We start from the raw sequence: 25,142 nt of genomic DNA, 5'->3' as shown, positions 1-25,142 counted from the left end.
GCTCCCTCTTCACAAATCAAGCTTATTTGTGTACCCTTCATCAACAGCTTATGCTTTGAAAATAGTTTTGCAGTTGTGTTCCGAACTTTTTTCTTCCCGATGAATCTCTTCGTTACATACTCATTTAAAGCTCTATTGATCGCATTGGCACATTCAATCCTCAGTAATCCTCTATTCTTCTTACCATCCATTCCACCACCACTTACCATACCACCGCAGAGCAAGGCCAATGCTGAAAGGACATACAAGTATACGTGTTTTTTATATTGTTCTCGTATTTTCAATATTGAATTTTAACTACAGTGTTTTAAGTAATTACCATACTAAGGATGTACTTAATTTTTCGGTCAATAATCAAAGTTGCGCGCATAATACCCCGGTTTAATTCAATCTTCAGGTAAATAGCGATTGCTTATTAAATACCAGTTTTCATGATGTTTTGTAAGCTAAATGTGTTTAACCTCTGGTTAAGGCCTAAACTAAGTTTCCTGACTGCTAGTTGAGTTAAAACATCAATCTTTTAACTGCTCAATAACTGACAGACAACATTGCTGCGGTTAAAATGTTCGCATTCAGTAATGAGCAATCTTATTTGTTTATGGAGTTAGATTTTACGACAATCTCTAAGTTAAGTTAACGTTCATATGGACTAACTGTTGAATTTAGCGAGACGTTAGAAAACTGGGCCTTAGTCTGTTAGTTGACTGTCATAATTAATTTCTCAGGCGTGAGCATGATTCTGCATGGTAAGTACCCCTAAATTACAAAAATTGTATGAACGATAGCGCTCGGTGTATTATTCAATATAAAGACTCAAGAAACAACATGTGAGCTACTGGGTGTGTACCATCCTAGATCATAGCGGCAAAATAAGATATAACTCCCAAACAAAGAAGGAAAAAAAATGCAGTTTTCCTGAGAAATATTAATGTTCTAGCACTCAAAGTTGCGTTTAGTTGATAATGGTTTTGAGTATATTAATCTGGAGTGATTGGTGTAATCAGGGAGACGAACAGAGAAATACGTGAGCAATCAATATACCGGGTAAAATGTATCCATCGCCGAGTCTCTCTTCTTCTTCTTCGCATTGTTCTGCTAACAAAAATGTGAAGAATTTTTGTCAACAATGTATTCCTTAAATTTACAAAATACCACCAATGTAATGCATTGGTGGTTGCAATGCAATGTAAGATACAATAATGATCAACACGGGTATGTCAGTCCTGGTGACTCAACATGGTGACTCCGGAATAAAATGAAGAAGATGTGACGACAACGGATCCCATTTTGAGCTACATATAAATGGAATGAATGCAATTTTAAGTTTGACATAAATAGTATAAAAGAAGTAATAGACTACTGAAGAGGAAATTTTCGATACGAAACTTATTCAATCTCTTCCTCTAAACTGCCAGCGTCATCCCTATCACTACACATATCCCCAGCATCAAAAAAATCCGCCAGAAACTAAAGAAATTTTATTCCAATAAATGACAAACCAATACCCTTCCTCCTCCCAACATGTCCATCCGCCAGTGAAAAAATGTCGCGCGAACCTACGCCGTAAAGTACGCCGCCCCTCCTACGCTCCCTCTATCACTCCGTTCATTAAAATACTGCCTCCCAAAGTCAATCCTTTGATAACTGCCAAACCGTCACGGTAATAGAACTCCTACAAGAACCTACAGTTAGAATTGCATCCCTCCCTATTCTAAGCCCACTCCTACTCACCTTCAACCTGAGTATTTTACTTCGCATTTATAAAATTCCTTATATCTATGAGGGAGGAATTTAGCATAAAGATTTCGTCGGATTAGTGTTAGTTCCTACTTACAAAAAAAGAGGACGACGGCCATCTGTGAGGGCTATAGAACCATAGTTTTGATTTCGTACGCAGCTAAAGTGATAATCAGGATCACGAATAAGAGAGGAGTGAAAATGATTACTTGGGAGATGATCAGTGGGGGTTCGGAAAAGGGAGAGGTGCGAGTGATGACATAGCAGTAATGGCGTCTCTGACAGAGAAGAATCAGGATACGTTAGCTTGTTTCGTAGATTTAGAGAAGATGGTCAGTGGAGAGAATTGGATAGAGCTAACGAATAATGAAAGTATTGCAGCAAATAGGAGAATATTGGAGGGATATGCATGAATTATCCGAGACTTTTGCATGTTTCAGCCTGCTCAGATACGAGTGGCGAATGTATGTAGAGTCAGGATGGAGAGTTAGGAAGAGGAGTAAGACAGGAGTGTACATTATCATCTGTACTGTTCAAAAGTACATGTGGAGGACATGGTTAAAATGGTATGGGAAGTACTGGAGATAGGAATGAAAGTCGGCGGAGAATTCATAAAATCAGATAGGTTTGTAGGTGGAAATAAGTTCACAACTTAGCCTACTGTTAGTCACGTGTCGCTCTACTGAATGTCTGAATTATGCGCGGTACCTACGAATTATACCAATTTAAATTATTTTTATCAAGTATGTAAACAGGCAATAAATCTGAGAAATATTGCAGTGGGAAAAATCTGATTTGCTTAGAGATAGAGATTTGATCCCAGTATTCTCTAGTTCTTGATGAGTGCTTTCAGCCAGCTATGACATCGAGGAGTCTGTAAAACTGTGGTGGTAGGTTGCCTCGGCTCGAAAATTCAGGTTATATTCAGGGGAACGATTTATTACACGGTGGAATTTCTCTCATCTGTATCCGGTTGAATTGGTGACTCACGGCAACACTACTGCTGCTGAATACCGCAGTTCCTTTGAATTCATCTGTTCTTTACCATTGTCTTCTCTTTTCGGAAAGAAATACGAAAAATCTTTTCGGAAGTAATTACCAGCGGAAACTAATCCCTAAGATGGTGACGCGATGTCTTCCTCGAAGTCATACGTATTTCCTTTATGGCCTCGCGCCTCATCCCACTCCCACTTTTGTCCTTATCCCCTCCCTTTTGCTCCCCAATAAAATTCACTTACAAAGGAATCTTCCTCCCAGTATTGCAGTGGAGGTGTAACTGAAACGACCTGCCATGTCTCGCAAGGTTCAATTGCTCTTCCTCCTGAGCTTAGCATTTTCCTCCCGTGCGGAATACTCCATTTGGAACGACACTTTTGGTGAACATTTGGACTGGTGGCAGAAAGCGGTCATCTACCAAGTATTTCCATTATCGTTCAAGGATAGCAATGGTGACGGATATGGTGACATTAATGGTAAGGGAGTTCACGATTGATCCTCTAAGTGTAATCATTTGACGAAACTTCCCTGAGCCGTGCTTCGGCAATTCGGGCAAGATTTGCGAATGAAAAGATGTACCCGTGCCCGATTCGCAAAGAATCGGAAACTCATCATCCCAACAGACTTCGTATTTTGCGAGCATTTATTCAAAGTTTAATTAAATTACCATAGCTGTATGTCAACTTTGATATGGAACGTGACTTTGTACGGTTCGGAAGTATGGTAGTTGAAGCAGGACGATGGGCATAAATTCGGAGGCTTTTGAAATGTGGGCGTGGAGAAGGAAGGAAAAAGTGGAGTGAACAGAAAGGGAAACAAACGAGGAAGTGCTAGGTATAATGTGGCAGCATAGGGTATTGTTGGGAGAAATCCAAAGAAGGCAGGAAAAATGGATACTGAGTGTTTTATTGGCGATGGGATGTTGAAGACTGTTCGAGGGGAAGACGCCAGGTAAGCGAGTGAGGGGAAGAATAGAACAAGCATGTTATGTCGGAATGAAGTAAGAATGCGGAATTGAAGAAGGGTTTAATGTAGTCTCGGGTGTCGGGTTTTGTCTCGTTAGACGAAGGAAAGAGTACCTCGTGACAGTCATCGCCGATGAAAATAAGTAAAATGAGCGCAGATATTTCGGTTTATTTTTATGGTTATCTGGTCATTGACTGCCTTAATGCCTACGTAAACATCGTGGCAATACGGAATTTAATTTTAATTCACGCTATGTGGAAATTTGCGACGAATTCTATTCTGACAATCATATTATGATTACTTTAATATCCTGGCATAAACTGAATCATGTGACCTAATATGAAGCATCCATAGCCTATGAATATATGAATACACACCAAGTGACCAAAAACACCACCAGTGAGAGATAAAATAGTAGCAGCTACTTAGTACCTTTACTTTTGCCTTTCCTTGCTGAAAATCAACGACTGTATCGCAGTGGAAAATTCAGCAACAAATTATTAGCAGCAGAGAGCTGCGAAGACGTTTAGAAACGTAGCATCTTTTTGTTATAATCATGAATCATTCACGGAACGAACGAGAATGCGATGTGCTTCGCAGTGAATATAATGCAGTTAAAAAAAAGACCATGTCAAAAATAATATCTCCAACAGAAATACAAATTACAAAATATAAGAAGAACATCAATTGGATTTAGACTACCAAACAATGAAGTTTCTAAAATGTCGCATCAGAAGCAGCTTCGTAAGAATGAGACATGGCGCTCAGAAAATTCAAGAGCATTTCTGTGTTAATTGCAATATTTAAAGATCGAGAAAAACATTGTTTCAACATGCCTTCTCATGGATGACGATATATCGTAGTTAGCACTTCTGGCGCATTCTGCAAACGACGGCATATCGTCGCGTTGCACTCCAAGGGTTCATCGAAAGGGTGAGCTATTGTTCTCTGCGCGACTATTGTTATCCAGAGATATGGTACTAATACCGCTATCACATAGCATACCATTAATTGCTAAAACTCCATTTTCTATACATATGATTTTATAATATATGCTTGAAGTTAAATCACAATACAAGCACGAACACAAGCTAGAAATCTGAAGGAAAAGTTTAATCAATGTTATATCCCTGGGAGTTTCTCTCAGATACTCAGATAAAGATGTAAATGTGAACTCCATGGATATCAATAAACAACTTTCACAATCAAACCAATGAGTGTTTGTTGCAAATTTTCCCCCCAACTGAACATAAACCTAACGCGGTTCCTTTTGATCAATTCTAAATCGGTAGTCAGAATCGAATTCATATCGGGAAAACGTTCGAAATCAGATTTAATTCGAATATTCCAACCATTTCGAATTTGGGCAATTCGAAAGTATGACCCAGCTTGGTTGGAACTCATTTAAAAAAATATAGGTAAACCAGGCTTGAGCTTCTGAATGTCTTTGGGTTGCCAATTATTCTGCCGACGTGGAAGCGCGTATGAATCACACGATGTTTTTGTCGGCATAAATTTGCATAATGCTCTCACCAAGAATCATCCTCTACCCCGCTCCCATTATCGTGCGTATTTTATCACATCGCCACATATGATAGTTCATCGCGAGTAGCAATGCTAGTTGATCCGCTTCCGACTGCCCCTCGTGTCCTCACAGATCGCATCTCTGTGTGCGTTCGATCGAAATTAATGAAGGCGTCTTCATGAAACTTACTAAATGTTTCCAGTGCCCATAGCATTTCAATAGGCATTGCGCTGACCATTGAAATGAAAGTAGGTTCTCATGAGGTAGAATTAAGATGAAAGTAGACGCTGAACATAGTTTATGCATTGTAGATTACGTGTGGCCAGAATCAAGCACAAATATCTTGTGCATTCGCTTCCTGACATTCTGTGTTATGCATAAGCATATAATTTCCACTATCCAGCTATCTTAGTTGTCATATTCCGATTAATACCAATTATGGGTAATTCATCACTTTTTAAATGGAACTATTCACAACCAACTCCCAGTACAATTATTAGACTCTGAGGCAGAATCTAAAATGCAATAATCTATACTCGTGAAAACGTAAATCACTCTTCCACTAGTCATCTTTTTGATTGCGTTGAAACAAATTTCGAAGTTTGGAACGCCATTGTAAATTCATCGGAAGTTATCTGAAGTTGAAATTTTGAACATTGAAACTAGTTGTACGTTTACGCTAAAAAGGAATAACATGGAGAAAAACAATATCTACTTTCATATTTCAGTCCGTAAATATTCATCTTCCGCTTGAATAATAAAATCACGTTGCAAAATTTTGTGATAGAGTCAAACCACAATTTTGTAACCGTGTGGGAAAGTGCGAATGATAATTATATGACAGAATTGTGGTACATATTATATTTCAAATATGGGACTTTTATAATAATGCATAGAAATATGTTATCTGTCGTCATGGTTTTGCAAACCATTCTTCGCTTTTTTTAGTTGCCTCTAACATTTTCGTGTTAAAAAAATTTTGGGCAAATTATTTTATTAGATAAGAATCTCTGGGTGCATGGTGTTCATTTTCTATCATAACTTTGGAATTAGTATTTAATTTATATTCCGTTAGAATTACTGCATTAAAGAGTCAATACCTCTAATTTAATGGAGTATTTCATGAATTTTGCTGTCATTTTTTAATTTAGTTGACGGCGCAATGTATGCATCGGTGCTGATAATTATTATTGGTAAAGTATTTTTCTCGCGTAGATCGCGCATAGATTATTGAATATCCGTGGCTTAATTCCTTTAAAATCGAGCTCACATTCATGCATAGCTGGTTCCCTAACACCTGTCACACGGTTTTGCGGAGGCTCGCGGGGCATTGTCTAGACGTAGATGAACGCTCAACGGATCCCCGAAGTTGAGCGGCGCGATCCATTACGTAGACTAAATGTTTTGCTGCTTTATATTCTTGAAGGCATAATCCAGAACGCAAATCACTTTCTAAACCTGGGTGTGGACGCCGTGCGGCTTACCCCAGTGACCAAGTCGCCCATGAAGGCTCTCGGTTACGACGTGTCCAGCTACGTGGAGATCCACCCCATCTTCGGGACCATGGAGGACTTCAAAGGGCTGGTGAATAAGCTGAAAGAGCTCGGTGAGTTCCTCCCTTCTTGGGCGCCTTATAGTCCAAGCAACCGATAATTTCCCCTCCGATAAATGCTGACCATTCCAGAGGGCCTAAATTCACAAGTTAAGAATACAAAATGCTCGATGGCTCCGTGTAACTCCACAAAAATTTGCTTAGGCAGGAGTGTTCAGAACATTTCATCCTTTCATCGGAATATGATAGGAAGACCGTCTATATTCACTAGATTTTTTTAAAATTTACTTATTATGCCATTTAATACAACTTTTCACTAACCAATTCAACCTAAAGAAGTAATGCTTATTGGTGCGATCGAAAATATCACATATTTCCAATTTTCATAAGCTTTGAAAACTAGATTTAATTTTAACTTCGTCATTTATTATACTTTAGGAGCAATGAAAAATGAAACAGCACTTGGTAACACTTAATGTATTGTATCGACATTTGCATTATCTCCTTAGTGTATGACCCTACATGAATCAAATATGTACCATAGGTTTATTTTATTATTCACTTTTCCTGCCTCTGGATTTCTCCAAACAATCCCCTTTCTGCTCCTTTTAGCATACCTGACATTTACTCATATGTTCTCTTTTCTGTCAAATTTTACCATTTCCATTCTTCTTCACAATCACATCAAAATTCTCAATCATATGCCTATCGTCTGGTCCCAATGACCCAGTTTCCCCACCATGTATGATGTTCTGTGTCAAAGTTTTCAGTAATCTTTTCTCCCTTTCCTTACATTACTATCACCAATCTCTTCCTTGTGAACACTTCTTTACCTAATACAATTTTTTGGTCCCTAAGTTCCTACTACTTTGACCATTTTGGTCCAAGATACTTCCAAGATGGGTGAGTAAAACACCTGATCTAGTTTAGGAACTACAACTTTATACTGTTTAACTTATCTTTCCTTTTTCTTAAAAACTGCATGACCTTTGTTTTGTTTTCATTGATTCCCATCTTTACACAGATTTTCTAACACAAACAGCAATGATTGTAACTGCTTGCCTGACTGGCTAAAACTTGCTCTTCTCCTAAATTAACTGATTTTATGAATGCCCCACCAAATTTCATTCCCATTACCAGTTCATCCAATGTTAATCAATTCAAAGTTCATCCAATGCATCCAATCCAAAATAAACACAGTGAAATATGGTGGATAATGGACACACCCCTCTTACTTCTTAGCCTTAAAATATTCATCTCGACCCTCCCTCCACCAATTGCACATGAGCAGATTGGCACATATGCAGGCTGTGGATAAATCACCTATTCCTAATATCTACTCCTGTATTCAGTAGTGCTTTCATTAATTAAAAATAGGACGATTGATATAGGTAGTAAAATAATATTAAATAACGAAGTATAAATATGTAATTGACTTTAAAGTCTCATTATCATAGTTACTTTTCAAATCTTTCCTAAGTATACAAAATTAATCTTGATGCTAATTGTACTTCTTCCCTATCAGTTTTCCATTTAGTTTCCATAAGAATATTAAATTTGTCATAAAAATTCTAATGCTAATGGCAGAATATCAGTAGGATCAGCGGAAAAATGAATTACATTATTAATATTTTTTTTGCTAATTTTGGTAGTTCTTGAGCGTCTCTGCTTGGTCAATTGTTTTTGAAAATCCAATGCAGAGGAAATGAACTAAACAGCAAAATGATAACCGCTAACTTCACTGATAATTTTTTTACTATAGACTGAATCTAGTCATTATTTTATAATTTTTCATGGAAAAGTAAATATAAAACATTTTTTTAGGTGAATAACCAATCTATTTATGAGTTATCGTGGCAACTGAATTCCATTCACCAGCAAACGAAAAATATTGTTAAAATTAAAAAAAAAATGTATTCAGGTAATTTCAAAATGTGTATTTGCATTCAATATTTCTTGAGTAAAAAGTTTATAAACTTGTTGATAACATAAGTACTAAACGGAAGAAGAAATTGATTTAAAAAGTTTCTCGGTTAACTCTATGGTGAATAAGGCAGGAATTCTAAATGATCCTTCGTAACATCAATGTTCTTGATTCAATGCAATTTGCAAAACATTCTTCCCTTTGAGCTATATAAACATAATGCCTACCAAATGGGAAATGAACATTCCATATGGCATAAAATGAGTAGGAGCAAATACTCAGACCATACCTTAGTGAGAAACATTTTGATCTAATTGTTAATGCTATAAATTTGACCTTCTAATGCTGCCTCCTTTGTGCACCTCTCCCTCAGGCATCAAATTGATAATGGATTTCATTCCAAACCACACCAGCGATAAGCACATGTGGTTTCAGAAGTCTGTGGCCAGTGATCCTAAGTACAAGGATTATTACGTGTGGGTGGACCCAGTATTCAACACTTCAACGGGAAAACATGCACCACCAAACAATTGGGTATGTAAGTTGTTGAAAATACATTATGATCCCTTTTTCCTTAGCAAATTTCACATTTAGAATAAATAGAATACATTCTAAATGTGAAACATGGTATGAATGAATAATCAGTGCTTATCATTTATAAGGAGGATCGGTTTGGTCGGAGGCCAGTCTGTTGGCTCGATATGTATTCAGCCACTAATATTTGCTGATATTTATTTATCAACTGTTCGTTCAATGGTAACAGTTAGAGAAGAGAGATATTCCATACAGGTGCTAAAAGCAAATGATATCACCATTTAATATTAAAGCATAAATACAACTTTGTTGAACACACATCATAACCTCACAGGTGAAAGGTTGTTAGATTGCAGAAAAGTGTGACTCTTGAGTAATTAACTGAATTGTTCCCTTTCTCATGAAATAAAAAATGGTTTTTTGTGTGTTATTCATTTTATTGGATTGGTTAAGTGAGTGGGACCAAAACATCCTGTCCACTCATGAAACCGATAAGTACTGAATAATCTATATTCTTCGTAGCATAATGATTGCAATTTAAGAGGGCTCCACATCACTAAAACTTGGTCTTTTCCCAGGTGATCAAAAAACTAGATAATTTTTTTATTGAATTTAAATGTTTGAAATAATACATGAAGCAAATTTAATCATATTTTTATATTTAATGAGGCAGACTACAGTATGTAAAATTTCATTTAAAATATATACTGTTCTCATTTGAAGAGATTTTTTTGTGGATTTTCACAAATGTAATACCATATTCTCTACTAGGATGGAAATAAAGCAATGTATGACAGGAAAACTTCCAGATTCGCACAAAATTGAAAATAGTTACTTTATATTCACTATACTTAACTATAAATGGCTACCTTCAAGCAATTTGTTGCTATAAGTATGACTTCCTAGGGTAAAACATATGAAATATGTGTCTGATTTATCAACTCAGGCATGACTTTTTGGAAGAATTTAATTCTGTAGTAGACCACCTAATTTGGTTTGTATTTTCTACAATTAATTTACCTCATATTTCACTAACCCACAGAATATCCATGCATTTTCCCATACATATTAAATATTATTGTGTGCTGAAAGATCAAGACAAAATCAATTTAAAAGGAAATATGAGGTAATCATATGATACAGTAAAGATATGTTCATAGGAAATAAAATTCTATTGCCAAATACTTTATCAGAGTAGTAAATAGTGTTGATTTAAGGCTAGAACTTAAAGCACACAGGCATTAAAAGGGTCCATAAAAGGAGTATTTGAAGAATGTATTAATAATACAATTTGACAATTCCCTGAATGAGACTTGTTAAAGCGCAACTTGTATGTTACTACGTGAAAATTCTTCTACTGGTAAATTATGACTGAAAATAATCCAAGAACTCTTGTCTCCACTCTTAGAAACAATTCCAGGGCTGGCCTTGATGAAATTCCTATGAAAGTTGTTTATAATTGTTTTGAAAGGAAAAAATAATCATTTAATACAGATAAATTTTCTCTCATATGTCATTTAGCCCAACACATAAAGTCTTTTGAAGTTTCATTGACTAGATTTTCCAAGTTGACAGTTGTTCCCTGGAAGGTGGTAGCCCGTTTTCCCATAAGGACAGGGAATATTTTGCAATAAACCAAAGTTATTGACCCAAAGGTTGGTTTGACAGGTGAGAGTAGAGCAAACCTAATGCTACGCCCTATAAGACCAGTGGAATCCATGCAATACCTGGGTAATTAGGGGTGCCAGGTCATTTCCTTGTGGTTTCTCAATTAGATCTGGTACCCAAAATATTACACAGCTTGAGTGAAGTTGAGGGTACCAGGCAGCATCTTTCACAATCAAACTTGTGTCCTCCAGTCAGTAGATCAGAGTTCTCTAACCACTGCACTATCATGCCCCTGGTATACTAAATTTATAAAGATCCTACATACTTTTCAAGATTTTCATCATTAATATTTCCCTATGTGGTTTTTAATCAAGTCTTATAATGGAAAAATGATAGTTGAATTAGTCACATGACTGCCTGTTCACCATACTCGCTTGCTTGATGCAAAGTCTGGTCATTAAGGCAAATCAAATTAATGCGAAACCTTGATTTTCATTGCAAGATATCTGTGCTTGGCGGGTCCGCGTGGAAGTACAACAGTGAAAGGCGCCAGTATTATCTTCACCAGTTTGAGGAATGGCAACCAGATCTAAATATTAGAAATGAAAATGTGATCAAGGAACTGATGGTGAGTGGAGTGCTTTTTATCAACATTACAAACAAATGTGTGAGATAATCAGTATGCCTTCAAAAATGAATAAGTTTCTCATGACACTTCAAATACCATAATGAAATAAATGGGACTATAATTTTAAAGATTAAGAAATGGAATACAAAGCTGGTATTTGCTAAAATTAACATGACAGTAATCCACCAGTTTCACCAACATTCATTCTTTCATGCTCTTTGCTAGACTGCATGACTTATATTTGTACTTGGCTCACAATTCCCATTTCTTGAAACCATATTTGCTCCAAGTACTTTGTATTCCCCAAAATTCTTTAACTATTTCTATTTCATTTCCATTTCATTAATGACCTATATCCTCACTATTTGATTATAATTTTCCCTGCGGCTTCACATGGTGTTATCTGCTCTTCTTTATGATTTCATAATTTGTATGTACATTGCTTTTCTTCCTGATTTTTGACTGTGGCCTCCATGAAATCATTTCAAGAGGTTCTACAGAAGAATCGCGCTCTGTAAATTAGCATTTTTAAGTAGCCGTGAGAATATTCAGAGTTTGCCTTGAATTTTGAAAGTTATTCTATAGTGTATCTCAAAAAACGGTAAACTATAGTTAAAATAGATTAAAATCATGAGGATTCTAGTAAACTTAAGTCAGAAAAAACCACTACTGAGCATGATACATTCAAGTTCTAAGGTCATAGAGTTATGTTCTCGGGGTTGGAGGCAGAGAGAAAGATATGATTGAGATTGAAATATTCAAGCACTCTTTATGAAAACAAGACACTGATGGCTGCACCCTACATTGTATAGGGTACATAAGTGGAAGCTATTTCAGTACTTACAATGGCATCATTAAGTGTACGGGAGCAGCATATAATAATCCATTTCTACCAATTTTATGTGGTTGAACAACCATCAAAACTCATCTTCATTTGAGTAAGACATACACTTTATGGTGTTATGGATGACCATAAAATATAAATTTGTGGATATGTGACAGTTCGAAGGCCTTGTGGCAGAGAACTCAATAAGCCTCAACCAAGGACCAGCCAGTTTTCCAGTGGGCCAAAAGGACGACTACAGAGGAGTTCTCAGCACCGATGATGTTGTTGAAATGTGTAAGTTTACCAAGAGATTATCTTGGGAAGGAACTGAAGTGCCACCAAGTGTAAGTAGTTTGTCAATAAAAATTTCAGACCTTTGAACTTGAATGCTCCTTGTGGAGGTAAATTCCCGGTTATGACTTTCTTTCTGTAAGTAAACACTATTCATATACATTCCAAACCATTCAAGTAGGTGAGCCAGTGAGGTACAGAGACTGCTTAGATATTTGGTTCCAATTCAATGTCCTAGTTAAGTTTGGGTATAACCTCCATCAAGGGAGGTTGAGGTCTTCCTCCAACCTAAAAGTTTGTGAATGCCTATTTCTAATTTAAAATCCAAATTGAAATGGAAATTGGAGGTTTTTGGATTACTTTTGAATAAAAAACAACTTCTCAAATAATAAAACCATTTTATGACCAATGATACCTAATTGAACATTTCCCAAATAGGAAGTCTTGAAGTTCTGGCTGGACTTGGGTGTGAATGGATTTTGGATGGACAGCATCAACCACCTGGTTGAGAAACAGGGATTTCCAGATGAACCAGTGAAATCACGATTAGACCCCAGTGACATAAACAATTATGATTACCTTGATCACATCTACACTACCAATCAGCCTGAAAGCCTTGATGTGCTCGCTAACTTTTGGAGGCAGCTTGAAAAATATTCCTACATGAGGGATAATATCACAAGGTAAGTGCCTGGACCTAGCATAAGCTAAACATGAAAGATAACCACATTTTTGGAGAAATAAATGGCTTGCTTCTCTGAACATCACTGTTCAGCAGCATTTAATCTCTGCATGAGAGAGCAGCAACACCAAATATACCCATTATTGTGAAAATACAATTAGATAAAAAGACAGATGACACGAAAAAAAGGCTAAACTCACAGAAGCGTTTTTTAATTTTATTTAAACTAATAAGATAATCATGGGGTCCAATACCCCTCTTTACTTAGCGTTTCTATTTATCCTTTGGTTTTTCTTGTGGCTCATCCGCTTCTATTAAGTTTATTAGAATCTATCATTCCTCATGGTATGTTCACAACTAAGTGGAAAACTCACAGCTGAATAAATATTTATTAAATTGTTTGGAAAGTCACAAGGGTAACAAATAATAACAGTTAACTAAATTAAATGCTCAGTACTTTTGGGTAAATATTTTGGTACCAAAACCAATTCTTAATCTAACCATGAGCACACACACAAACCAACTTCAAATGGTGGCTTAAAAGTTGAAATCTTTTCCCCAAAATTTAATTTACAGAAGTTAGGAATGATTTCTTCATTTTCAGTGTGTCTTTTAAAGATATCAAAAACTCTAATGCTCTCAGTGCAATGACCTGTTTCAATTCAAATATAGTTATTATGCTTTTCTTGTATTGAAGATATTCACTCCAATTATACTCCATCTACAGTGATGCTTTGAAAACTCATTTCATAATAATTTTGACTGCTCACTGTTCCTTGAGTCTAGGGTGATGATCACCCAGGCTGATGGCACTACCACTGAGGAAATTATGCAACAGTATGGCAATCAGACTCACCCCATTGTGAATTTCCCATTAAACTTCAACCTGATTGATGACATGGGCATGTCAGCTGAAAATTTTGACATCATGATATGTGACTGGATGGACCGTTTACCGGTTGGTGCCTGGCCAAACTGGATGGTGAGCAGAATGACTCATTAACTAGCTTTTTAGGGCCAGTGAACATGTGCAGCAGTTTTTCATTGAGAAAAGGAGCCAAGCCTTTTCAAATGTGTGAATTAAAAAAACACAATCGCCCCATTTTCATTTTGATTTTTAAGAGAAAACATAATGCAAGTAAGGGTTGTCCAACAACAGACAAATGTTGAAACACAAAAGACACTCACTCAGTGATTCACTACTATTGGGTGACCATTTTGTGTACTTGAGAAGACTTATTAAATATAGTGTCAATGCTTGTTGTTATACTCGAAGTACATGTACATACATACACAAAAAATGCATGCATGCATTCACACACAGTGGAACCTTCCTTAATGATTTGTTTGCAGATTGAGCCAAAAATGCTTTTTGAAAAATGACTCTTTTAATGATAGACATTTTGCATAATTAGTGATGAAGGGATGGGAAGCTCCCGATTGATTGCAAATCTGCTGCTTCAGTCTGTGATTAGCACTTGCTCTGCTAGCATCTTAGTGTTGCCAGCAATCAAGCATTTTTCTAAAATTGTGGGTGGACATTATTTTTGATTTTTTTGTGCAAACTTTAATAACCCTTGTAATATTGTCCTTCAAGGACAAGCCCCAAAAAGACAATCACAGAAATGAAAAGTACAATCATTGAGAAGCAAGATGAAGCTTCCTTAATAAGTGTTAAGACCGTTATTGAAAGACTTCAAAGGTATAATTTTAAGATATTTAATAATTTAATTATCAAATTTTTTTCGTTTGAACACCTTCCCCATAGCTTGGAAGCCATGAATACTCTCGAGTGGGAAGTAGGTATAATCCAAATCTCGTGGATGGATTGAACATGATTTTATTGCTGCTTCCTGGAACAGCTATAACATACTATGGTGAGGAAATTGGAATGATCGACAGTGAGGAGGAACGCATTAACATAGCTGGGGATTCATTAGGTGATGAACCTGGGCAAGATACTAATTTGACAGTGTCGAGATATCCTGGGATAGCTCCGCTCCAATGGTCTGATATGCCACTTGCAGGTAATTGATAGAGAATGTAACATTATTTAGCATTACTGTAGGCATGTTGATGTAAACTTTGGGAAATAGTTATTGGTGGCATTAGGCTTGTTAATGTATCAAACTATGTCCTAAGGCCATTTTCAATGCAACATTAACAGGACAATCATTAATTTGTCACCACTGTTTTCTTACCCTTTATTAAAAAGTGCTTGACATATATAATTTGATTAAATATGATATTACATAAACCTAATATCTATACAAAGAATGCATATTTGCACATGACGGAAAAATCACCCAACAGTGATAACCCACCTCAAGCACAGATTATTTTTTAAGTCATAGGAAAATTATGAAACATGCCATTGGTGGGTTGGGAATGTAGGAGATTGCCGATTCCAAACAGAAATCTGCTTAGAATCTGTATTTCTTTAAAATCAACTATCTTCCAACTTCCCTTTTAACAACGTATTTCATCCTTTATGCATATCCCATTCCTTTCTTAATATCATACATAAATATAAATATATATATATATATTTTTTTTCTCTTTCTATTAAAATAACTTGAGAGTTTTAGTTATATTGAAAATTAATCAATTCAAAAAGGACTGACATGGCAGGTGGCTGGTAAAAATAATAAATGATGGAAAAATAAAGCCAATTTTACTTTATATGTCATAGTCAGGGCCACAGCCTATTTCCCTGAATCCCATAGACTGAGAACCATTCTTAAGAACTGTTTCCTATTTTATGCGACAATGACCCTACCTCATCTTTGCTGCCCCAATGTCCCTCTCTCACATACAGACCCGCCAATCTCAAAAACCTTCTTAGATCCACCAACCCTTTGGTGCCCCCCCTCACAAACTTCCTCATATTTCCCCTATGAGTACTTGCAAAAGCACCCAATATTCAACACGCCTGCTTATCAGATCTGCTCCCGTCTCCCCACATCCACTCATTGTCCCCTCACCTCATTCCAACGCTAATTGCCTCTAGAAAAACATTATCTATCTTTTGTTATGCAATCAGTGCACTTCCTTTTACATAGACAAATGCATTACCTCCTTATCCATTTAAATGAGCAATCACCACTATCTCTGTAATTCTGCCTCACTCTCTTCTCTTCCTATCCCTTCACATGCAAATTCCCACAACCTTACCTTCGACCAATGTTTTCCCTAACCATTCCAGAATCCCAACCTGATTTAGCCACCAATATAGCGGTGAGAACTCAAGAATCCGCATATACACTAGCATCAGGTCTTTTAAAATTCACACCCATAATGGCCATTTTAATTCCCTTCCCAGCATAATCTGCACCCCCCCCCCCCCAGACACCATAATCCCCTCATCCAAGACCTTCCAGTCTGACGTGAAGAAGGGCTCAGAAAAGGGCGAAAGCTCAAACAATCTACAATGTGGGTGTCCTTTTACATGTTATCTATTTTATTTTGTGTGCTATTGTGCTGCTGACACATATGCAAGGGTGGTCCCATAAGTACCAGGCCTGAACTAGAGATGGCTGTGGTTTGAAAAATATCACTGTATTTGGTTTAAATTGGCCATCGTTACATGATAAAATACTTTTATTTGAAAGACTTCAGCTCAACCAATATAAAAGCTGAACTGGATTCTACTCTGAGTGAGTCTGCTCCTTTGTTTACAACAGTAAAATATTGGGTAGCAGAGTTTAAAGGAGGTCGTACGAGCTGTCAAGACGAGCATCACATTGGTCAACCAAATGAGGTGACGACTCCAGAAACGGTGAAGAAAATACACAAAGTGATACTGGATGATCGTTGACTGAAACTGTACAAGCAAATAGGCAAAGTAGGCATTTCAAAAAGTGTGGTAAATTGCATATTAACTGAAAATTTGGACATGAGAAAGCTGCGCGCAAGATGAGTGCCGTGTTTGCTCACACTCGAGGAAAACCAGTGTCCTGAAGATGTTTCAATAGAGCTTTCAGCAAAGTTTCATGGCAAAGCAGAATTTTTGAGCCATTGCATAACCATGGATGAAACGTGGGCCCATTACTTCTCACCCGAGACAAAAGAATAATCAAAATAATGGATTCAAAAGGGAGAACTGCCTCCAAAGAAGGTAAAGACCATTTCATCAGCAGGCAAGGTCATGGCGTCAGTTTTTTGGGACAATTTTCATTGACTATCTTGAAAAAGGAAAAACTATCAATGGCGAGTATTACATAAACTTATTGCAATGTTTGAGGGATGAAATCAAGCAAAAGCGACCATATTTGGCTAAGAAGAAAGTGCTGTTTCATCAAGACAATCCACCAGCTCACAAATCCGTTATTGTAATGACCAAAATTCATGTAAAAAATTTTGAATTGCTACCTCATGCACTCAATTCACCAGATTTAGCTCTCTCAGATCATGTTCTGTATGCAAACTTGAAAAAATGGTTCAGCGGTCAAAGATTTTCCAACCGTGAAAAAGTGATGTTGGCAGTTAATGGCTATTTTGAGGAGAAAGACAGCTCTTACTATAAAAAGGGCATTGAACTCATTGAACATCGCTGGGAAAAGTGCATTGAGTTGAAAGTAGATTATGTGTAAATAAATAAAATGTTGAAGAATAAATACATTTTTTTCCAAAAAATTTTGTGTTTTCTTTGTTGGGTTGGGTACTTCTGGGACCGGCCTCGTTTACATATGTATTTATACATATGTAAATGAGGTAAACATATGTAATATAAATACATACACTTACATCCTAACTCATTAAAAAACCATTCACTATTATCAACCTGAAGGTCAGTTTGCAGGGGATAGTAAAGAGAGTTCACCCAATACTAAACCTGGCAGCATGTAAAATTCACCCATCAGAGTTGAGGGGCCAGATCCTTTCCTTGTGATTTCCAGAAAGATCTAGTACCCAAAAAAATCACAAAGCTTAGGAGAGGAATGAGCCCAGAGTGGCTTGCCCAGGAATAAAACCCAGGCCTTCTGTTCAGTAGTCCTAAGCCCTACCCCTGGACTACCTTGTTCCTCCAAAACTAATGCAGCACAAAAAAAAATTTTAAAATTATATATATAATTAACCCTCCTTAAATTGGTATAAAGATTGAACAAAACAAAGAAATAGTGTTAATGTAGTATGCAAATAATTATAAGTCATAGGAAAAGTCTGCTCCTTATTAAATGACTTAATAACATCAGAAAAAGGCTGTATCATTCCAGAATAGCCAACCTTGTTTGAGTTCTCTTGAATATGAACTAACCCTAAAACCTTATGGGACCACTGGAAATTTAAAAGAAATAGAAAACATTCTTATTGCCTCTATTTGATTTTAAGTGTGCCTGGATTCTAAAAATTCCGCATCTGAACTTTCCTGAATTTCCATTTATTGAAAATGTATGCATGCATAATTCTGGATTCATTGAATTAACCATGATGTAAATGCTGAATGAAATCTGAAGTTTAAATATATAAGAGGAGGACAAATATTAGTGCCGGTGATGGTGCTCTTAGGTACACCAGAACTTAAGTAATGTTGAGCAGGATCAGTTTAGACTAATTCTACTGGGCATTCATTTTCATGATCACCATCGGACTCTGGAATTGGGCAATGGTAGTGCAAAAACAAGAGTAGTGGAAATCGTATTGCATTATTATACCAACCATATAAAATAAAGAATTAGGCATAGTAAATGGGATTTCAATTAATGAAATTTAATTTACATACATTAATAAAACCCTAAACCTAATCCAGTTCATTCTTTTACACACAATAATTAAATTGAAATATTTTTAATATATCATTAAATTGCAAGCACAAAGGAATATATTAAAACCAGATTTTAATCTTCAAATGAACATTTTGGGCCATGCAAGAGATTCCTTATCTTGTATATAATTCTCAAAAAATCTTTACAGTTGTTTTATTTTCAATTTATCTATAACATATGATTTCAGAAAAGCATTCAAGAGGGATTCATTGAAAAAAAATGTGTTAACTTAATGAGAAAAATATAACTACTTAGAGGAGAAAATAATGAGTTTGGACCACTGTCTCCTTAAACAGGTTTTACCAAAGGTGATAAAACATGGTTTCCAGTGAATTCAGACTACCACTTAATAAACGTAATGGACCAAACTACAACACCCAAGAGCCATTATAACATCTATAGGCAACTAGTGCAACTGCGGAAACTTCCTGGTGTACAGAAGGGTAATTTGGAAGTTGTATCTATTGGCACAAGGGTCCTTGCTTTTAAAAGGTATGGTTTAGATAATAGGTAAACATTTATCAGGTTAATCATATTCATTTCTCTTTCGTTTATGTCTGGCATTGTGAAATACCTGCCTCAATATTCTTTACCCTATTTGAGATGGAAACCAATTGACTAAATCCTGAGGTATGATAGTTTAACTAAGTCCATAATTGAAGGAACCATATAAGGGAAAAATTAATGGTGAAGTTTTGGTGGATCAATTGTTGGAAGGATTCTGTTGAACTAAATTGATCTGACTGAAATTCTGGTAGCTGGTCATTACAACCATTCTCTGTCTCAGACTTAGTTGACAGGTCCTTTGCAAGGTATTACAGTTGTTAGGTTAATTAGTTGGTGTCAGTAATTTATTTTGGTGATGTGTCTTGAGTGCTGATATTGTGAGCAAAATAAAATCAACTAAAAAATTGAAACTAAACTTAAAAAAATTGTAATACTGAATTTTTGGAATAGGAAAATTTCTTTTCTCAGTGTCTCCTATGTCAAAAATACTGGAATGAAAAATGTAGAATGAATTATCATACACACTTGTGTATAGATCTACCTCCAATAAAAAACTTGAAAATAAAAAAAACCAATGCATTAGGGAGGTATTTTTAACAAGTCAAAAAATTGTTATTTATAGTTTGAGTTAAATTTCTAGTTCACAAACCGAACTTGTAATATTGCCACAATTATGGCTTTTCTTACTGCAAAAACTACTGCCACTACAGCTGCTTGCTTGTTGCAGTAAATCAGTTAAAGCAAACAATTGTAGTAGTATCATATGAGCAGTGTCAACTTGCAATGCATTTTGTAACACACTGAAAATATCATATTTGATGAATGGTCAATACTGTTGAAACCTTGAAATAATTGAAAAAATATCAATTTTTACTAATATGAAAAATGTCTTGAAAAGTGTTGAATAATTTCTCTTTTAGGCCTTATTACGAGAGAATTTGTGTTTAACAAAAATTGAAAAGCCGTAATTGAGATGAATTCATCATAGTTAACTTAGCAGCATTTAATAAATACAAAAGGTCAACTTATAATTTACAAATCTAAAGAAACTTGAATTTTAAATAAAATTATGGTGTTCGATGCATACCATTATACATATGGTAAATACTTCTGTGATAGTATTACTCATGACATCACTTAGGGGAAAATATGTGGAGTATATGTGAACAAGATAACAGAGAATTAGGATTTATGAAAAGAGTATAAGAGAAATATGAAGAGATAGTTTCAGAGTTTATCTTTAATTTGTTATGCCTCATTAAAAATATGCTGCTACTGCAGTGGGCTCCTAACATGGTTTATTTATTGCGGAGGAAAACACACCTAGGCAGGAATCGAACCCTCAACCTCTGGGTTGGCACGTGGGGACATTATCCCATCACCACTGGGGAAGTTGGTAAAACTGCCAAATTAGATTTATTGTAGTGAAAAGGAGCTAGATTTTTTGAACATTTTCATAATAAACTTAGTAGAATATTTTACCTGAGGAAATGGGCTAAGAATCAGTGACAGAGCAAAGGTTAAAATACCGATGAAATCTCTAGCACTTGTTGCGGGCACGTCTCCTAGCTGATGATGTTACATACAAATCATTAGGCTCAATGTGCTGAGTCAGGAGAGATCATGGCAGTAAGATTAGGACGATCAAGTGTAGAGGAGGAGAGTACACTATAAAATCTTGGCTATGAAGCTAAAACAATTTCACTTTGAAATAATATCAAAATATCATTTCTAAGAATCAATAACACTGAACATTTTTAAGATTGAAAAAAAAAGAATGAATTCCACATGGTACCAAAAAATGCCAATGGTGCATTTTATTAGTTAGCAGATTTGTTCTGCAAAACCTTATTTTCCAAATGTTGATTCTTGGTCAAATTATTCGACCAAATCAAAACTAAAAAAAACACCATGCAACAGAAAAATAAATGGATGTTTATATTGAAAATATTAGTGATCCTCCTGCTCTTATATTTATTTGAGGAAAATTAACCTCTGTGGAATTAAAACTTCCAATAATTTTAATTTTAAATCACAACAAATTCATTACTGTATTCATGCATCATCATGGGAGGCTGTCGCAAAGAGGGTGAATTTGGACAATTAATTGGCCCTAAAAATTAATCAACAGCCTGAATACCTTCTGAAGCCTTGAACTTAACTTTCATACTGAACTGCTGTCAATTATTGTAGCAGCTATTAATTCTTAGAAAGCTTCTTGTGATCCAAAAATATCTATCATCTCCTTCCACACCTAAAATATGTTCTGTCACACCCTGCACTATCTTTCTTGGTCCCAATAGGTGTATAGTCCACCATTTCTACTCTATGCATAACTTCACCAAAGATAATTGACTCAGAAAATGAGTTCTTCTCAGTGTCCCTATACTCAAATTACCCAAGACTCCCAAGTCTGTTGCAATTAGCCACTTCAATTGTTGTGTTGGCCACTAAGCTTCCAGCCACGAAGTTAAAGGAATCCCAGCTGTTAACTAAATGTTCAAGTTTACTCAGTCATTAGGTCCTTTAGAAAAATATGGTTTGATGGAGCACGTCCATGCAAGGAAACTATTAAACATGAACACAGAAGTCTGTACCCCTAAAACCTTGGCCAGCCCTGTTGATGGCCTGTTATATTCCAGGGATCACGGGTTGGATTCCAATCCATGGCTTAAGTTTTTGTGATAGTTCCCGTTAGTTCATATTCATAATCCAAGTTAAAAGGCCAAAATTGGTTGTTTTCGTGGTAACACAAGAGATTTTGGTTTTTTTCGTGGTAACACTCTTTTGGAAGATTTATTCATCTCTTTATTAATAGAAACTGTTGTTTAGCGTCAATGAGTGCTTGTGTGTACTGTTTTATTCCCAATTGTCTTCCATTCTATTGGAAATCAATAATACATATGTAGTCACTTCTGGTAACATAATAAGTTTTGGAGTTTCTTATTTTTTGCATAGGAGTCATTATTTTGATGGTTTTCTGGTTGGCTAAGGTCTTGTCAAACAATTAATAATCCATAAAAAAATTATATCACAGTATAACACCATGTCAAGTGGGGATTCAAAATGATAACCCTTTACATACTTTGTGACAGCTAATGAAAGCTTTTCAAATTGGATTAGGTATGCTGGCTAAACTATTTTAGGGATAACAGATGAACCCAATTGAGCCATTGATAAGATGACTAGCTTCAAATTCTTTTGGAATTGGGGTTGATTGATTATTGTAGTGGGGTTAGGCCTATGACAGGGCACCCCAGAAACAAAGAAAATTTGGTTCATTATGCCACAAGCAGATGGAGGGACAAGAGCTCCAAGGTATAGTTAGAGAGGTCCCCCCTCATCCATGCCTCTTTCCAGGCCAAACCTTGCTTAACTTTGGTGAATTAATCGGAACATGTGTGTCTATATGGTGTGTCTACATATATGACCTTGTTTGCAGAATTAGGTTTTCACCTGAGTATTAAGCACAAGCTCTAATTTCCAATTTTCCCAAACATTGCCATTTAAAATATGAAATACACCCACTGAAATTTTATTGGGGTATTTTATATTCTAACTCCTTTTCCACTAATATTTACATATTAATTTATGAATGACAAATATCCTAAATATACCTGGCTAACTATACATTCCTCTCACTAGGTATTATCATGGGGAAAAGACTGGAGTTGTTGTAACAGTCAATCTTGGAGAAGACACCTTGGAAGAGGTAAACATTTGCTATGTGCTTGATCTCTGTGAAACAAAGTTAAAGGCCAACATCACAACTTCTAAATCCATCTACAAGCCTGGGTGAGTCCTTGAATTGAAAATTAAGTGACTTATAATATTCTGATGAAAAATCTTTGGAAGAATATATTAGATGAAAGTAGTTTACTATGTGAGAACAGCACTCCCGTAATTGAAAGGAAAACATTTTAAAACAATTATTATCATTTTCAAAAGTTAAATTATATATAAATATTCTCAATAAAATTAAGTAAATATTTCCTAGTTCATAATTACAACAGGACAATCGGAGTTTCAGCTACATAAGCTATTGTCACTTGCTTATTATTGACCCATTTTGCTTCTTTTATCTTTTGATATGCCAATTATGAATTGATAAATTATTAAGGAGAAAATCACTAATTTGGTGTAGCTTTATAATCTAAATTATTCATCTCTTTTTATTTCATGGTTTAATAAAACAGTGATATGGTCAACAGTGATAGCATCAGGCTGAATTCATTTGAAGGACTGGTCTTTACATTTCAACAGTCATTGGCTTCATCAAGGAGTTCATCAACCATTGCATTACTTTTCTTCATATCTATATTAATTATTGTTTGGTGACACTATAATATACTTTTCAAAACTTCAACAATGGTATGTAATTATATCAGTTTTAAGGCAAGCACTAGTCATCACTTTTACTTTCAAGGTTTCACTGATATTCCTAGAATTGAAAAAATACCAAAGACTAAAAAAAAAAAAGGAATCTGTCTAAATAAATACAAAAAATGTATTGTCTATTTTAAGTACATATATCAAAACAGAGGATAATTAAGCATCAGGTAAATATATCTGTTTTAAATGCATTTTTCTCTTCTATTTATGTAATTTTTCATTGAAAAAATAAAACTTCATGCTGAAGAAACAAGTTTTAAATAAATAAACTTCATGGGTAAGGAATGTTAATGAAAGAAACTATCTACATTATGAATGTACGTAAACAATTCAATTATAAGATTTGTTATTCACTATCTCAATAACAACCAGCTATGAGCATCAATACAATGCATTATGAAAACCAGCTCTATTTGGAATGTGGATTTGGCCGTAAGTCATTTTTCCATTATGGATGTGTTGGCTTAACAGAATGAGTGACGAATTCCATAGCTAACAGCTTGCAATTACTCTATAGACATGAAAAGTGTTTATTTGATCCATGTTATGCAATCAAAAAAATTGAGTGTAAACAAGACTAAGTTCTTCAGATGGTGACAGATCTATAGGTCGAGCTAATGTACTGTCTGAATTTAATAAATAACCAGTTTAAGGAAATTGCCATGCTAAAAATGTGCCCACTGAAAATGCACGAGAAATTGAGAAGAATACCAGGTGAAGTTAAAACATCAATCACTAATTCAGTGGAAAGTGAGAGATCAACCTCCCAAAAAAACTGTGAAGGAGAAGAAAAGTAACATGTAACGTTTTAATTATTCTCAAGTCATAGCTAATGATAGTTCTATTAATAATGAAGAGGGTGTTCCTAGGGAGACACTGCCATACTCTTCCATTGCTTGCAAAGGAAAATTGCAGCCACTGTCTATGGAACCCCATACCACAACATGCAATACAAGGAAAGAAGATGAAGAGGGATACACCATGGTTTCATATTAGGGGAAACCTTTGCCAAAGCCGATTGTGGGAATGTCAAACACGGACAGTTATTAAGCCGGGCTGCCAAGAATGATCCACCTACATGCTTGGTAATTCAAAGAAGACACAACAATCGAAGCAGTTAACAAGTATATATCAAGTAAAATACCTGGCAAGTGCTTTGAGATTGAGCAGCTGAAGGTATCTGTGTATTTGTTGGTGAAGACTTAAAAG

At 35.7% G+C, this 25,142-nt stretch overlaps 1 protein-coding gene across 1 annotated transcript; it reads left to right on the top strand.

Moving 5' to 3' along the window:
- The first annotated feature begins 2,971 nt into the window (after positions 1–2,971).
- Positions 2,972–23,879, top strand: LOC139699058 (maltase 2-like). Its single transcript, XM_071598060.1, has 10 exons — positions 2,972–3,209; positions 6,651–6,830; positions 9,074–9,234; positions 11,345–11,470; positions 13,026–13,270; positions 14,056–14,251; positions 15,038–15,296; positions 19,331–19,526; positions 23,187–23,336; positions 23,738–23,879. The coding sequence occupies exons 1-10, from the start codon at positions 3,029–3,031 to the stop codon at positions 23,877–23,879; spliced, it is 1,836 nt and encodes a 611-aa protein (XP_071454161.1). The 5' UTR covers positions 2,972–3,028.
- The last annotated feature ends 1,263 nt before the right edge of the window (positions 23,880–25,142 follow it).

Source organism: Hetaerina americana, unplaced genomic scaffold, assembly GCF_022747635.1.
Source record: "Hetaerina americana unplaced genomic scaffold, ioHetAmer1.1.p SCAF_9, whole genome shotgun sequence".
In the NCBI taxonomy this organism is placed as follows: Eukaryota; Metazoa; Arthropoda; class Insecta; order Odonata; family Calopterygidae; genus Hetaerina; species Hetaerina americana.
Note: the sequence above shows the minus strand (reverse complement) of the source record. Positions and strands in the feature narration are given on the sequence as shown.